Here is a 16,741-nt window from a genome sequence, read left to right as displayed (position 1 = left end):
GTTTGCTGATGGGTACGGTAATGCTTTAGAAATCAGATGTTTGTGGTACCTCATCTACTATACATTCTCCTCTCTATTGAACAAGCTTCTCCTGACCGTCAAGATATTCAACAGGTTTTATAATACTCCTTCATCTCTATGACCCCAGCAAAAAAGAAATCCAAGTCCGGCTCAGTCAAAAACGCTGAGTCGAAGTTGCAGCGAGCAGGGCTGCGCTGTTGTTCTTCGCTTCGTGACACGTCGGTTTTGGTACCGCAAAGAGGCTGGCGCGAAATGGAGGAAAGAACCCGAACATAGCCTTCTACCAGAGCCTTCTGCTGATAACAACGACGTCGAGATGTTGCAAAAAAGTCCGCAGTTCGTCACATCTGAAAAGGGTACAGGCTGCAATATATTAAGGTCAAATAGATCTGCAGCTTAGAAGGTAAGAGCCGTGACGACTAAGTAGCGTCTCAATCGCGGCCAGCGGGTACCTCTACAACAGCATGTAAGCCCCCACCAACTTGCGACTACGACTACGACTCACCCAAGTGTCGGTTTCAAAGTTTCGGTTGTCGACCACACAGCGAACCTGTCGGCCAGCTTCTATCCATCCAAGTTTGCGTCTTGAGCAATTAGATTTGCGCGCGGAATCAACCGGCCATCCCTGCCTATTTCTCAGTACAAACATAGTAGGAGGCTGTGACGGCTACCACGATTTCAAATTTCATGTGGATGGAATGATGGTCAGGCACCAGAACCAACCGCAATTCAGGGATCGTCAAGTCACATTGCAAGTGGTGATCACCAACTCGAACCGTGGACAAGCCGTCGGAGTGCCGGGTGGTATGAGATGTCGGATTCTAGTCGGGGCTAGAACGACGGAAAGCCATCTTATCATCGTAGACTTTCCCCTTCGAGGAGTCGCGTAAACGTCAAGAGTGCCGGCGGCGTCGGTGCTATATTCTCCGGCAGGCCTTGCTATTGCTCCGTAGCATAAGGGCCTGATCTGGCTAGAAGCAGCCAATGGTAGCCAGTAGCTTGTAGCCCGCAAGCTGTGCAGGTATAGCAAACTGGACACTCGGCCATGTTCTGGCGCGGCAAAGGATCCATCCATGGCTGCCGAGAGAGAAGTGAGATGATAGATACACAGTGAACATGGAGCCAGGCATTGCGTGGGCTTGCCCTTATTATATTTGTCTCAAGAGATCCATCTATCTCTCGTGCATTGCCACTACCTCGTAAGCACTGGTCTATAATCTCGAACATCTCCCCGGTTCCAGCTCTTACTTCTACTAGAGCACACTGCTTCTTCGTTTCCCCTCCTCCATCTTTTCATACATACGAGACACGTAGCTACTCGTTTTTCCCTTGATACAGGGTCTCCAGGACTCACATCTAGCCCAACAGTGCCATCACATCTAACTATTGCCAACTTCAAAGACTGCAACCCCTCAATATGTCCATATGACCATAGCTATTACATATACCGGCTCGATCTGTGGCCCAACGCCTTGTACCTCGTCCTATTCTCCCTCAGCCTGTTGGGCAACCTGGCCGTCTTCATCTTTACTCGCCGAGCCCTCTCCTTCGCCATTGCCCTATCACTCGGTATTATCTGAGAGATCCTGGGCTATGCCGGCCGTATCATGAGCTGGCACGACCAATGGGCCGAAGGCGGATTCCTCATGCAGATCATCTGCCTGACCATAGGCCCTGCCTTCATGATGGCGGATATCTATTTCTGTTTGTCGAGGATTGTGCTCATCTATGGACCTGAAAATTTGAGAATCACACCGCAGATGTACCCACGTATTGTACGTCCTCAGCTTAAGCCCCTATTCATAATCAGCTGACCAACACCCACGTCCCCAGTTCATCCCCTGCGACCTCATCTCCCTCATCCTCCAAGCCACCGGTGGTGGCATGGTCTAACGAGAGAAAATCCACCACAACCGGCAACAACATCATGATCGCGGGCCTAACCTTCCAAGTCGTCATAACCCTTGGCTTCATCGCCGCGACCACCGACTTCTTCCTACGCACCAAGCGCTTCCCCGCGCAGCAGTCCCAAACCCACTACCTGATCCAGCTGCGCCAATCCACCCTATTCAAATGGAGCCTAGCCGCCCTAGCCCTAGCAACGCTGCTGATCCTCTGGCGGAGCGTGTTCCGTGTCGCCGAGCTGAGCGGCGGCTAGACTGGTCCCTTAATGCACAAGCAGGATATGTTCTATGGTATGGAGGGGCTTATGATCGTGGTGGCGTGCCTGGTACTTTGCGTTTTCCACCCCAGTTTGGGGTTCAAGGATATGATTGGTGGGAGGCTCAAAAGTAGTGACATAGGTGTGTATGCTGAAAAGAGCATCACCATGGCCTCGCGGCTCAGGTTGATTCCCGGACTGATTAGCAGCTTTTACTTCTGATACAACTTCTGACATAATGGACGGAAGAGTAGACTGCATGGAAGATTAGAGAACCCAGAGGCATGGAAAATCATGTAGGACCACGAGGAGACGATGATATGTTAGGTTGACACGGACAGGTGCATGCAAATCATTTGTGGGTCATCAAGGTTGATACCGCTCAATCTCGATAGACAAGCCCAATAAAAAGATTTAATGTCAATGGATGTGCAGTCGAAGAAAAATACCATATGCAATTGCGAATTCACTTAACTACCTCCTCTGGAAACCCATCCTGCTCTTCCCAGGATGGCTACTATCCCGCAGCTTGGCTGCTGTCAGATATCGAGCCCAGCATTCAAAAGCCACTATGGCGCTCATGGGCATTGCTCACGGAAGGCCCATGTCTTATGTAGTGCCGCCTAAGTCCTGGCCGGTGGTTGCAAGGCAATCCCGCTCCTTTACGCCTCATCTCTCATCGCCTTCTTTTGTTCCTCTTCATTTGTTTTGGTGTGCCAGCCGGCATCTTTCTTTGTTTCTGCTTTCCCCTCTTGACACTGCCGTATCATATTCCTGAGCCAAGCCTCAGTGTAGCTGACGTACACAAACTTCAATAGCATAATAGGGGTATCGATATAACCAAGATCTACCGACGACTTCCATTCGTCCAGAGAGAGGCTGTCAAAACGTTGGGACTGCGTATTTCCATAATGATGCTGTACGCCAAGTGGCAGGTGGGGTATTACTCGTCATTTTGCTGAAGGGCGCATTCATGACGAAATGAACTTAGACAGCGTGTAGGAATGTTCTACAAGGAGGGGAGGAGGTGACAATGGGTGTGCTGTTGAGTTAGAATGAAGGCGCTGTCAAATCTTGACACCGTGAAGTGGCAGGACTTTGCAAGGGTCTTTGAGGAAGTCTGCCCGATACTTGATGATGGCTCGAGTGATCCTATCGAAGTCTTTGACTTTTTTGGCCTTCAGATCGTTCAGTACCTTTTTGAGACCTTCCACAAAAGCCTTCTTTTCCTCTCCAGTGTACATATCGGTTGAACCAAGTTGTGCAATGATCTCCGTGTCTGAGTCCCAAAACAAAACAAGTCAGCTATCCAAGAGGGGGTTTAAGCTCGCAGAAGTATCATGTAGGCAGGCGCGGTCGTTGGCTAAAAACTTGTTGACTCACCGGATATCACCATCTTCTCCAGATGCTGAAATTCACAGTGGGACCCGCCGGGACATTCATCCCCCACCAGATTGTAAGGGCATAACGGGCGATTGGCATCAATTCTAGAGCTATACGTCATTGATTTGAGGCCACCAGGCACATCATCGAAATACTTTGGATGGAATCTGTAAGCATGGAAGTATCGCAGAGGGCTTTTGTAAGACAGCAGGTCTTGAGCGGAGATTGTCGGTTTGGGCTCGGCCTGTACAGCGGTCAGTAAGGGATGCTCTACAGGCGAGCGGATATGTACTTCGCCTGTCACTACCTCCGAAGCCGGGTTGGCCGTGGACACAGGGGCTTGAGCTGGACTCGGCTCGTACGGATCCTCATCGGCAATCTGCATTCCGGTAAGACAAGTATGAGTGGACTGTTGGTTGAACATTACCTCTCCCTCTTCTCCATCTGAGACTTGGAACTTGTCCGTGGTGGAAATTTGGGCAGGAATTGGTTTGTAAGCATCTTCATCGCTGAGGTCCAGCTCGAGACCAGAGGTATGAGGAGGCGTGCCCGCGTCAACGATTCCTCCATCACCTGACTGATCCCCAGCATCATCTGCAGGGGTATCGACTGTAATATTAGGTGAAGTCTGATGTGTTTCATGAGTGTCGTTCGTGGGTAGGGCAGAGTCCACGATGGCATCCCCGCCAGATGCGGTACCATTACTGAAACTGGAACTTGTTTCTACCGTGGAAGCCTTGACCTGTACTGCAAGTTCAGTCTGAGAGGAGCTTCGGTGACACTTGGGGTCGGCGACTTCAGTTCTCATAGTATGGACATCATCAATAGCTCCAGATGAACTTGGCGTGTCGATGTCCATCTCGGACTTATCTCCTACCGAACCCGTTTCTTGTTGAATTTCGGGGTTGTCGCATTCAGCGACTGCCGATATCTCCTGAACATTATTTATCAACTCGGTAACGAATCCCGCCTCAGCCTGGCGGTTGGCGGTAGACTCTGGTACTTTGGCTACGCGTGCTGGTTCTTGGGATGAGTCAACTGTCGGGCTTTGGTTGACTTTAGCGTCCCCCGCAGATGGTTCTAGCAATGCGCGTTGCTGGTTCTGAGGACTTACCGGAGTTCGAGTGTGTCTGGCCGTCTGAATCATTCGATTCAGCCTGGATGTTGTCTCCGATATCCTCCATCTCAGCTGCTAGTCTCTCGCGCTCAGCCATTTCCGCTTTGACCTCAAGTTCGAGTTGAGCGGCCTCTGACTGCAGACGCCTCAGCTTCTCCTGCTTCTCCCTAAGAGCAGTTTCAACATTTGGCAGTTCGTAGCTTGCGATTCTATCGCGTCTCTCGTGTTTGGCGATTCTAGCAGCCATGTCAGAGACTTTGGGTAGCCGCGTAGAGCCAGATTCCGAAGGTGTCTGAGGCAGAGGTGTTGTGGCTCCATTTGATTTCTTCCCAGCCTTCTTGGCTTCGGCCTCGGCAATTTTTCTTTTATGCTCTTCAATCTGTTTGTGCAGAAAGTCAAGCTTGTTTGCATGGTCGGGAGGAGTATGGACAGCCGAAGACATGGGACTCGAACGTTGAACCCAAGTGTTTGTGTTTGTCAGTGGCGGGAACGCACCGAGCGAGTTCGAATCTGGTCGTGTCGACGAGGTACCATTGTGGATAGCGCTCTCGGGAACATCGGTCGGAGATCCCATATCCATTTCGACGTCTTCCTCATCACTGACCTCTATGATCAAGCTATCCTGAGTGCGACTACGTTTCAGAGAGCCGCTATGAGAAGGATAGGCGTCGAAGTCGGAAGCCACCGGTCTCTTCGGAATGCGATTTGCAGATAATGGCTGAGGCGTAGATGAGAGGAATAGCCCTGGAATACCCGCTGCTTTAAAAACCGCATCACGCTGTTCAGGAGGTGCATTCATGTCGGACTGTTGTACAGGAGGCGTAGCAGTTGCAGTCTTTGCGGGATGCTGAGGGACAGCTGAAACGGCAGTGACTTCGGTCTGCTTGATTAGCTCTAGCTTCTTCTTTGCCTCTGCTTCCTGCGCCTTCCTCAGCGCAGCAATTTTCTGCTGTAGCATCAGATTCTTTTCAGCTCTAGTCTTGGCCTTGGCCTGATTAAGCAAAGGTTGCGCGGGCTCAGGTGCTTTTGTTGAAGGGACAGACTGAGGCAATGCAGCGGTAGCATCAGACACTGGGGGCACGACAGCAGCAGTCGTGGTCTTCTGTTTCTTCTCCTTCTCTGCAAGCAAACGCGCAATCTTGGTTTTGCGATCTTCAGTACCTGTTTTGTCCGCCATTTTGGCGTTGCTTTTGCTGTCTGGTCGCGGGGCACTAGCTTGTGGTAACTGGGAAGGAGCCGGGGATTTCGCGGGGTGTTGCTGTGATTTTGGCGGAGGAGTGCTTTTAGGAGCAGGTTGGATTGATTTGGCCGGGCTGCTTATGTGGGAAACAGGAGCAGAAGGGACGTCAATGTCACTTGTACGCTGCGGCAGCGAGGAAGAATTTGCCTTGGACGAAGAAGTATCTAGGCCAAGACCCGTGAACAGAGGCTTCACCAGGCTCGCATCGAAACCTTCTTCGATGTAATCCTGATATCGAACCTTGAATGGCCAAAGTCCAAGAATAGCTTCTTGTGCCTTTTTCCTCGCCTCCCACACCGATTTGTACGGTGAAGCAGCATCAGAGGCAGCTTGAATATTATTGGGGTTCATGGCCTGGGTAGTGTTGTGACCTAACGAGCCACCACCGTTTGGAAGAGCTGCACTATCGGGCCGCTGCCTAATAAGCGTAGCAGGGTCTGCAAACGAATGCGAGGACTCAGGGAGCGGTGCAAATTCTGTCTGCAGTTAGAGAAAAAGCCTTAATGAATATTTACGAGCTTGGTCACCACTTACTCTTCGCCTCACGAGGACTTATCCTTAATACAGAAGCCTCCTTGTGAATCTCCCTAGGGGAAAGATAAGGAGAATACGAACCAGAGCGTTCCCGTCCTTGGTATGCGGGCTCGTAGTACTCACCAGGCGAGTATTCTTCTTCTTCAACTGCAGGTAACGAGCCAGACGTACTACCGACAAGAACTTCCTCGCGCGTCGACCCAGTATCATAGATGGAAGAACCATCCGCATCACCAGTGCTTCCTGATTGGTCCTCTGCAGCAGTTGAAGGCTGGAACGCCTGATGCGTCTTGTTCCCCGTGGTTTCAACCTCGTCTGGGCCCCTAGGCTCGTAGAGATCCTCAAACCCGCCTTCGCTCAGCTCTCCTTCCAAGGCATCCTCGTCTGCTTGGCTGGCTTGAGCCTGAATCCCAAAGTTTGAGGAACGCGGAGAGGCATGTGGCTCTTGATGTGAGTGCCCGCCCCGTTTACCTAGGTCTTGGTCTAGCGTAGAAAGCACCATGCTTGGGGTTCCCCCAGACATTGGTGGGCGCCACGAGACTCCATTGTCCCCTCCGTACGAGGAAGATGGAAACGCCGATGTACCGCTACCAACACTCATGCCCAAGCCAGGTATCCTATTCCCGTTGTACTCAAATGAGGCATTGGTCATGGCCAAGTTGTTAGGCGCGGCGACGGAGGAAGACTCTTGGAGTCCTGGGGCTTGGACGGATGCCGAGGCATATTGGAAGGATTGTTGGGACTGCTGGCCCGGATACGGGCTATACATATAATTGTATTGAGACATGTTCAGGGCTGTTGGTGCAACGTGAATTGTTGCGAAAGCTGGCGAGTTCTTCGTATGACGGACGGTATGGAGCAAACTTATCTCGACAACGCTACCAACATAGCGGCAGTCGCAAATTTGATGGGAGATTCCTTTGTTTCTACAATGATCAATAGAACTCGAAGCAGAGTCGCAAGTATTCCAGCTGCGGTTTGAGGAGAACAAGCATTGCTGACTCCTCCGAATACGCGAAATGTAAGGGAGATATCGCGTCGTCAGAACGTGGCTGCGGGCTGGCGGCTAGCAAGCGCAGACGGAGTGCGACAAAACGCGACAATACGACGCGAACTCGGTCCTCGAATTCAAGAGTTGGGAATGTGACAACAATATTGTCATTCAGGGTGATAGATTGAACTCGTTCTTCAAACTTGTGGCAGATGATGGTGGTAGCATGGGAAGCTTGAAATCAGGTGGACTTCTGAAGCGATCGACAATCTAGCAAACTTCTATTTCGACACCAGGTTGGGAAACAGCGACCCGGAAGTTGGGTATTTCCGAGTGCCTAACGCTAACCCAAGCTAAGATTAGTGCTGCTCGCCAGAACGTCCGCTCAACATGCAGGGGCCACCTTGGAACAGCTTGGGGCAGGCGGGCAGCTCGAGCGCGTCGCTACGGCAACTTCTCCAAACATTTTGTGTGGGAACATCAGCTTGCACTTGCTGTGACATCAAACCTACCGAAAGTCGCTGCACCACACGAAGGTGGAATTGAACTCTACTTTCTACATACACTTGCACTTGCAAACGACTATTACGACCTACTTACGATCATGGCTTCTGGCTTCTGATACCCTTGTGTTCTGAAGGAAAAGTTGGCGTTTCTGTTTGTTTAATGACATTGTGGCACATGATTTTGGGATTCGCGAGACGGCATCACGAACGCGTTTGCAACAACATATGAAGAATTCCAGGCCAAGGTGGTTGGCATCCGTTCGTTGAACTTTGCGCAACGCCCCAGCCATTCGACGAACTACTTGTACATCATGTCGCAGCGGCGTAACAATCCGTTCTCTAGAACGGGCTCAACTTCGCCCGGGGCAAGTGCTGTTGGTTTTACTGGGAGACCCAAATCCGCAATCTTCTCGTCGCCGTCATCGCCGCTGTCAGGCATGGCTTCACCTCCGATGCACAACCGCAATCAGTCTGTGGCATCAATAGCGAGCAATCTGGCTCCAGTGACCAGTCATGGCCCCCGGCACCAGCGAGCTGATTCAAAAAGCGGCACGCCCAATTCCTCTACCTTCGCCCCATCGTTCATCAAGACCGAGGATCTGAGACGGAGTATAGATGTTGCAAGAGGAATTGAAGGAGAGAACGACTTCTCCGGCAAGAGATATGTGTGGCTTAAGGATCCGCAAGCTGCCTTTGTCAAGGGTTGGATTGTCGAGGAACATGGAGGGAAGATGATAATCCAGTGTGACGATGGGAACGTATGTTTTCGTCTCGGCAATATAAGGGCGTTAGGAAAACGCTGACAATGCATCTCTAGCAACGAGAGGTCGATATCGAGAGCGTGGATAAAGTCAACCCTGCCAAATTCGACAAGGCCAACGACATGGCCGAGCTAACTCACCTCAACGAGCCGTCTGTCGTCCACAATCTCCACATGAGGTACCAGGCCGACCTTATATACACGTATTCCGGATTGTTCTTGGTGACTGTCAACCCGTACTGTCCCCTGCCCATATACACCAACGAGTATATCAACATGTATAAGGGTCGGAATCGAGAAGACACGAAGCCTCACATCTTTGCCATGGCCGACGAAGCCTTCCGAAATCTCGTGGATGAAGGAGAGAATCAGAGCATATTGGTCACCGGCGAATCTGGCGCTGGAAAGACGGAAAACACGAAGAAGGTTATCCAATACCTCGCTGCAGTCGCGCATGCGGAATCTCCAGTGAAGAGCAGAGGACAGCATTCCAATCTGTCCCAGCAGATCCTGCGAGCCAACCCTATACTTGAGGCCTTCGGAAACGCCCAGACTGTCCGGAACAACAATTCGTCTCGATTCGGTAAATTCATCCGGATCGAGTTCACTCGGACAGGATCCATCGCTGGTGCTTTTATTGATTGGTATTTGCTTGAGAAATCTCGAGTAGTACATATCAATTCTCAGGAGCGAAATTACCATATTTTCTACCAGCTTTTGAAAGGCTCTGACCGACGAATGAAGCAGGACTATCTGCTCGACGGCATGGAAGTGGAGGATTTTGCTTACACCCGGGATGGCCATGACACAATTACTGGCGTCTCTGATCGTGATGAGTGGAATTCCCTGCTAGAGGCCTTCGCAGTCATGGGCTTTTCCGACAAGGAGCAAGCTTCAATTTTACGGACGGTAGCCGCAGTTTTGCACCTTGGCAACATTAGTGTTATGAAGGAGAGCCGGATGGCAGACCAGGCAAGACTGTCACCTGATGCGAAAGCTGTTGCGGCGAGAGTGTGTCAATTGCTTGGCATCCCTCTGGAGCCCTTCCTACAGGGACTTCTCCACCCCAAAGTCAAGGCTGGACGTGAATGGGTCACAAAGGAGCAAACGCCTGATCAAGTGCGACTCGGCCTTGATGCTCTGTCCAAGGGTATCTATGAACGAGGATTCGGCGATTTAGTAACACGGATCAACCGCCAGTTGGATCGGACGGGCATGGGAATGGACGACTCACATTTCATTGGCGTGCTTGATATTGCGGGCTTCGAAATCTTCGAGGGAAACAGCTTTGAACAGCTGTGCATCAACTATACCAATGAAAAGCTCCAGCAGTTCTTCAACCACCACATGTTCGTTTTGGAGCAGGAAGAGTACGCCCGGGAACAGATCGAATGGAAGTTTATTGACTTCGGTCGTGATCTGCAACCCACTATCGATCTCATCGAACTGTCGAACCCCATCGGTATCTTCTCCTGTCTGGATGAGGATAGCGTCATGCCCAAAGCCACTGACAAATCATTCACCGAGAAGCTGAATTCCCTATGGGACAAGAAGTCCAACAAGTATCGACCATCGCGTCCGGGTCCTAAGCACGGCTTCATCCTGACGCATTATGCTGCTGAAGTCGAGTACTCAACAGATGGCTGGTTGGAGAAGAACAAAGACCCCTTGAACGACAATATCACTCGCTTGCTGGCGGCATCTACCGACAAACACATCGCGAATTTGTTCACGGACTGTGCTGATGCAGATGACGATAATGTCGCCACTCGAAGCCGGGTCAAAAAAGGACTATTCCGCACTGTTGCTCAAAGACACAAGGAACAACTCTCTAGTCTGATGGCACAGCTTCATTCTACCCATCCGCACTTCGTTCGCTGTATACTTCCTAACCACAAGAAACGGCCAAAGCAGTTCAACGCACTACTTGTACTGGACCAGTTAAGATGCAATGGTGTACTCGAGGGTATCCGCATAGCTCGAACAGGTTTTCCCAATCGCATTCCCTTCAGCGAATTCCGCCAACGTTACGAGGTTCTTTGCAGTAATCTGCCCAAAGGATACGTGGAAGGACAAGCCACAGCAGCAATGATGTTGGATCAACTCGGACTCGACAAGACCTTGTATCGGGTCGGCCTTACCAAAGTCTTTTTCCGAGCCGGTGTGCTCGCAGAGCTGGAAGAGAAGCGCGATGCTCTGATTAGCGAGATAATGGCTCGGTTCCAATCGGTTGCGCGAGGATACATCCTGCGACGCAGTGCATTCAAACGACTTTACCGTGCCGAGGCGACTCGGGTCATCCAGAGGAACTTCAACGTATACCTTGACTTGTGTGAGAATCCGTGGTGGCAACTTCTTATGAAGATGAAGCCTCTTTTGGGAACTACTCGCACAGCGACGGAGGTCAAGAGGCGAGATGAAAAGATCCGCGAGCTTAACGAGCAGATGCAGCAAGAAGCCGAGAACCGTTCTCGTCTAGAAGAAGAGCGACGCAACTGTCACGCTGAGCTAGTGCGCATTCAACAAACTCTCGAGAGCGAGAGAGCTTTGGCCTTAGATAAAGACGAGATCTTCAAGAGACTTCAGCAACGCGAAGCTGAGCTGGAAGACAAACTCGCAGGAGCCATTGAGGACCAAGAGAGGCTCGAGGATCAGCTTGACGATCTACTTGATGCCAAAAAACGGGCAGAGCACGAAGTTGAGGCATACCGAAGCCAACTGGATCAAGGTGCAGGGTTGATCGCTCGACTCGAACAAGAGAAGAAGGATCTTGATGAGCGAATATTGAGCCTTGAGGCTGAAATGCAGGAAATATCTCAAAAGCACGCAGATCGTAGTGCACAGGAGGCCGTGCTAGAAGACGAGCTCAAGATGCTGCAGAGCCAGCTGTCCCTCAAAGACCGAAAAGTTCGAGACCTCGAGGGCAAGCTGCTCAAGATCGACCAGGATGCCGACATCAAGTTGGCCTCTACACAAAAGGAGCTTCAGTCCTTGAAGTCTCGGGAACAACATCTCGCCCGCGAGAATCGTGAAGTTCAACAGCAGCTGTCTCAACTATCAAAGACGTCGACTGACTATGAAGATCTCGTGCGGAAGAAGGAGAGCGAGCTCGCCATCCTTCGAGGAGACAATAAGAAGTTCCAGATGGAGCAGCGAAGTTTCGATGAGCAGCGACGGGCGCTGACGACCGAGAAGGAGAAGACCGCCGACAGGCTCCGCGAAGTTCAGGCTGAAATGGTTGCAATGAAATCCCAGCAATTCCAGCTGCAACGTGAAGCCGAAGATGCCAAGCAGCTGCTCGAGGCCAGACTCACGGAGGACTCTCAGGCCAACCAGAATCGTCAGCTGCTTGAATCTCAGATCAAGGACCTGAAGGATGAGCTCTACAAGATCCAGATGGATCTCAGCCGAGAACGCCAATCGCGAGATGACGTTGCCTTGCTTGCCGAACACAAGTTCCAGACTTTGCAGGAGGAACATGAACAGCTCAAGGAGCTTAAGATTACGATTGAGAAGGAGCTCTATCTGCAACAAGACACGTTGAGACGAACCATGGAATCTCGAGCCACGGCAGAAAAGGAACGCGACGAGGCAAGGGAGGAGATCCGAAAACTAAGGATCGCCAAAAGTCAGGCTGAGGAAGCCAGATTGCTTGCCGAAGAGGCCGGTGAGCGAAATGCGACACGTGCTGCCCGTGAGCGAGAGGCCAGTCTTCAAAGAGATTTGGACGCAAGTCACGAGCGATTGAAGTGGTTCGAGATTGAATGCGATAAGCTCAATCATCAGATCGAAGATCTCAACAAGTTCATGATCTCATCCGGGGAATATGGCCTAAAGAACGATCAAGCCAAAGAACGACTTGAGCGAGAACTAGTCACCGTGAAGGGTCGTCTCACTGCTTCTGAAAATGACAACCGCTCGCTACTCAACAAGCTACAGCAGAAGGGCCTCGAGATTGCGCGCTCCAGTTCAAGGGTTAGTGAAGCTTCTCGGGGGCAGTTAATGACTCTTCAGCGTGAGAAGACAAGGCTTGAGGAGCATAACACCAAACTCAACAAACAACTCGGGGACTCGCAGCTGACTATTGCGGGACTCGAGAAGAAGCTTGAGAAGCTGCAGCTGAACCTGGAGGACCTCAATCATGAGGTGGCTCGAGAGGTCAAATCCAGTAGGAATGCAGAGAAGGTGAGCTCACAGTCTGGTATTCAACTTGCCGAAGCGAACCGCAACCTCGAGTCAGAGCGCCAGCTGCGGAACCAAGCCCAAGCAACGGTCCGTACAATGCAGACAACACTGGACTCGCGTGGCCAGGAATTGGAAGAACTTCGGGCCCAGATGATGCGTGTCCTCAAGGCTGTCGACCCTGAGGTCTCTATTCTTACTGCAGCAGAAGGGGGCCATGATAAGTTGATGAGCAAGAACTTTGAGATGATCAGAAAGATTGAAGAGCTGCAACAAAACCTGCGGATACAGACTGCGGGTCGTGCTGACGCAGAAGCTCAACTACTCGAAATCCGCGCCTCAAGAGATGATTCACCTAGGCGGCCGAGGTTGGAAGAAATCAACCCTAACGAGGCTCCTTTCAACGGCTCCCCAACACAGAAACGGTCTAAGCTTAATGGGCGGCATTACTCGAATGCTTCAACTCCTACCCGCCGCTTGGGTCATGACCCTGATACTGTGCAAGACTCCGGTAAATCAGACAAGACCGAGGACCTTCTGAGCTTCAACAATCGCCAGGATCTAAAGACCGAGGTCGAGGAGTTACAGAATCAACTTCAGCTAGCTCAGTTGCAAAATCGACATCTCCAAGGCCAGATCGAGCGATCAACTCCTACCGGCGAAATGTCTCCATTTGATGAAAGCCCATCTGTCCGTCGGATGCAGAAACTGGAGAAAGTCAACAGTCGTCTGCATGATATGCTGGATGATTCGGCCAAAAAAGTTTCTCACTTGGAGAAGTCAATAAGAAGCGGCGAGCTTTCTCTGAGGGACATTCAGACCAAGTCACACGAAGAGATTCTGGACTTGCTCAATAGCCAGGAGCACTCTCGACGATCGCTGCTACATAGCCATAATGATGCCGTGACTGAGTTGACTGATGTCAAGGAGCATTTCGAGAAGATGCGACGAGATCGCGCCACGCTGGAAGTAGAGCTTCGCGATGCAAAATCTGACCTCCAGGAGATGACCCTTTCCAGGGAGCAAGAGGCTGCTAGTCGCAGTCAAATACTTCAAGAATTCGCCGATCTCCAGATCCGACTGGATGCCGAGGCGTCCAAGTTGGCCGATGTCACCTCGAGCTTGAACCTTTACAAGAGCCGTGCGGATGAGTATTTCAGCAAACTGGAGCAGGCCGAAATCGCTGTGCTCAAAGCTGCTCGGGCTGAGCAGTTTGCCAAGACGCAAGCCAGAGAGGCAGAGGAACAATGTGCTGAGATTATGGCTGAGCGCAAGAAGACAGACGGACGCATGGAAGACTTGCAACGGCAAAACCAGCATTTCGAGGAGAAACTTGAAGATCTCTCGACAGATCTTGAAGCGGCCACGCAAGCAAAGAAGCGGCTTCAGCACGAGCTTGAGGACTACAGGAATCAGAGAGCTATTGACATCGAGGACAAGGAATCGAGTTTGGAACAGACACGAAAGAAGTACCAGGCTGAGTTTGCCACACTCACTAAGGAACTCGACCTCGCGCGTGAGGAGAAACTATACAAGCAATCCGAGATTACTCGTCTGCGAGAGGAACTCGATGATCTTCGCTCCAAGTGGGATGACGAGGTTCTTAACAGCTCAACCTGGTCAAAGGAGAAAGCGCGCCTCGAGGCTACCCTCTCGGATGTTGTCTCATCCCGTGATGAGGCGGTCAATGCACATAACGAAGCTCAGGGCAAGGTTGTATCGCTGCTTTCCCAGGTTCGCACGCTACGCACCTCGGTAGATGACATCACAGCGGAACGTGATGCTCTGGTCCGCGAGAAACGTAGCGTTGAAGCTCGACTCGAGGAAGCCAAGGCCGGATTAGATGATCTGGCCAAGAGCGAGAGCCCTGCCTTGCGGAAAGCAGCCAATACCGACAAAGAGATTCTAGAGCTCAAGTCTGGCCTAGCACAACAGGAAGATATTGCTGCCGCGGCTGTGGAAAAGATGCGCCGCGCTGAAGCTTTGGCAAACGAAATACAGAAGGAGATGGCTGTGGAGCGGGAGATCGGGGTTGAACTTTCTAAACAAAAAGCTGCACTAGAAAAGAGTCTCAACGAAGTGCAACTCAGGCTTGTCGATCTCGAAACAAAAGGCTACTCAAGCGCCAGCAACGACATCAAGTTTCTGCATAAGCGTATTCAGGAGGTTAGTACACCCCCACCACCTCATGAGCCCGACGAAGATTCGCAAGAATCAAGTCCTACCAAAAAGCCGCCCCCAAGATCTTCGAGCCGCCCCTTGTCTACGCTGCTGCGCAAACTCACCAAGCGTACTCCTGCTAACAATACTCTCTCCATATAGCTCGAATCTCAAGTTGAGACGCAAGAGACAGAACGTTCGAAGGAGCAGCGCTCGGTCCGCAACGTTGATCGCATTGTCAAAGACCTGCAGTCTCAAATTGACCGCAAAGCCAAGCAGGCTGCCCAACTGAGCGACGACGCCAGCCGGCTGCGTGACAAGGTTGACAACCTCCTTAAGACAATCGACGAGCTACAAGCGAGCGAGAGCAATAATCAACTGAGCGCACGCCGGGCCGAAAGGGAGCTGAGAGAGGAAAAGGAGAAGAGCCTGAAGCTGGAGAGGGAGCTGGAAGGCTGGAAGAATCTGCGCATAGAGAAGGGGAGCGTCAACGGCGGAAGTATGGGCAACCGATTTGGCACCCCATGGAGAAATGGCGCCGACGGGGATGACGCAAGCAGCAGTTTTGGTGGCACAGGCATTGAGGTGCCTAAACGAAAGAGCAGTATCGGGCGAACTCCGAGCCTCACAAAGGGTTTCTTGTGAGGTGAGGCGGACGAGTCTGGGGACGTGTCACGACAAGCATTACGGCGTTTGTACTTTTATAATGGGATTGGGGCTACAGTGTAACAGTTACTGGACGCTGGATTGGCAACTGGAGCGCATGGATACTGGGACCGGAAGTTGAGACTTCGCTCTCTGAGCCGGGGGATGGGGGCGATGGCGGCATGCGTGGTGCGTTGAATACGATTCTTCTTGTTTTTGTTCTTGAATGCATCAGTCGCAGCATGGTAGATAATGTATTTTAACATGTGGTAATTGAAGGCATGAATACTTCGATGAAATTCCAGCTCCTGCGGATCTCTATGTAGGGCGATGTTGGATGTTTGCATGACACGAGAAGTAAGCACTTGGGAAAAGGGTATTTAATGTCGATGTCGATATCGAGACGCAGTCGACGGACGACAGAAGAAAATCAATATCGGCGGGGCTTTCCAGGGCTTCAAATGGGCTGTCGCCAACGTTATGTGAGAGTCCTCGACTTCATCAGTGCTGCAAAATTACCCTTGACTGACTAGTCATGGGATGTACTGATAGACTGAAGTCTCTTGACTGCTGATCAGTTGTCCTGGTGGGAAGCTAGCATTGAGCACCCAGATACATCCCACATCCCGAATATGTTCGAGAAAGAAAGAACTGGTGGTTGTGCAACGGTCCAGGTTTGCATGGTGCCAAGCTATGATTTTCAATATGGGTGCTGAACGTGTGTGTTAGGGAATGTCAATCCGTCTGATGTCTTCATATGAGGCAAACACTCCCTCGCTATGAGGCAGGATTGCCTCGTAACTGCGCGTATAAAAACTTGAGGACATGTCGGCAGTCTTCATTTTCTCGTTGTTCTTCGAGTTATGGCTTTTCGAACTCTCTAATCCGTTTGTGGAATCCGACTGTTATCAATATCATCTTCTAAGCGAGCACTGTGTATCTCACAAACCGATGCCTTTTTACAGAGTACCAAAGGAGAACGAAATGATTTCGGGGGTCTGGGGCAAGTACTACACGAGCTATTCGCCGCAACCTTCCAAA

The 16,741-nt window shown here is 51.1% G+C and overlaps 3 protein-coding genes across 3 annotated transcripts; 1 reads left to right on the top strand and 2 right to left on the bottom strand.

Moving 5' to 3' along the window:
- Window positions 1–1,628: 1,628 nt before the first annotated feature.
- On the top strand, window positions 1,629–2,584 carry BCR38DRAFT_526213 (uncharacterized protein; the record flags this gene model as incomplete). Its single annotated transcript, XM_040865346.1, has 2 exons — window positions 1,629–1,783; window positions 1,855–2,584. 2 exons carry the CDS (start codon window positions 1,629–1,631, stop codon window positions 2,177–2,179), a joined length of 480 nt encoding a protein of 159 aa, XP_040712846.1. The 3' UTR covers window positions 2,180–2,584.
- Window positions 2,585–3,249: 665 nt separating this feature from the next.
- Window positions 3,250–3,426, bottom strand: BCR38DRAFT_349886 (uncharacterized protein; the record flags this gene model as incomplete). Its single annotated transcript, XM_040856526.1, has 1 exon — window positions 3,250–3,426. The coding sequence occupies one exon, from the start codon at window positions 3,424–3,426 to the stop codon at window positions 3,250–3,252; it is 177 nt and encodes a 58-aa protein (XP_040712845.1).
- Window positions 3,427–4,445: 1,019 nt separating this feature from the next.
- On the bottom strand, window positions 4,446–7,430 carry BCR38DRAFT_42971 (uncharacterized protein). Its single transcript, XM_040859982.1, has 2 exons — window positions 6,457–7,430; window positions 4,446–6,398 (listed from the first exon to the last, which is right to left on the bottom strand). Exons 1-2 carry the CDS (start codon window positions 7,241–7,243, stop codon window positions 4,624–4,626), a joined length of 2,562 nt encoding a protein of 853 aa, XP_040712844.1. The 5' UTR covers window positions 7,244–7,430; the 3' UTR covers window positions 4,446–4,623.
- Window positions 7,431–16,741: the final 9,311 nt, after the last annotated feature.

The sequence above is a fragment of the Pseudomassariella vexata genome (genome assembly GCF_002105095.1).
Source record: "Pseudomassariella vexata strain CBS 129021 chromosome Unknown BCR38scaffold_11, whole genome shotgun sequence".
NCBI lineage: Eukaryota > Fungi > Ascomycota > Sordariomycetes > Amphisphaeriales > Pseudomassariaceae > Pseudomassariella > Pseudomassariella vexata.
This window is presented reverse-complemented; position numbering and strand designations above follow the sequence as displayed.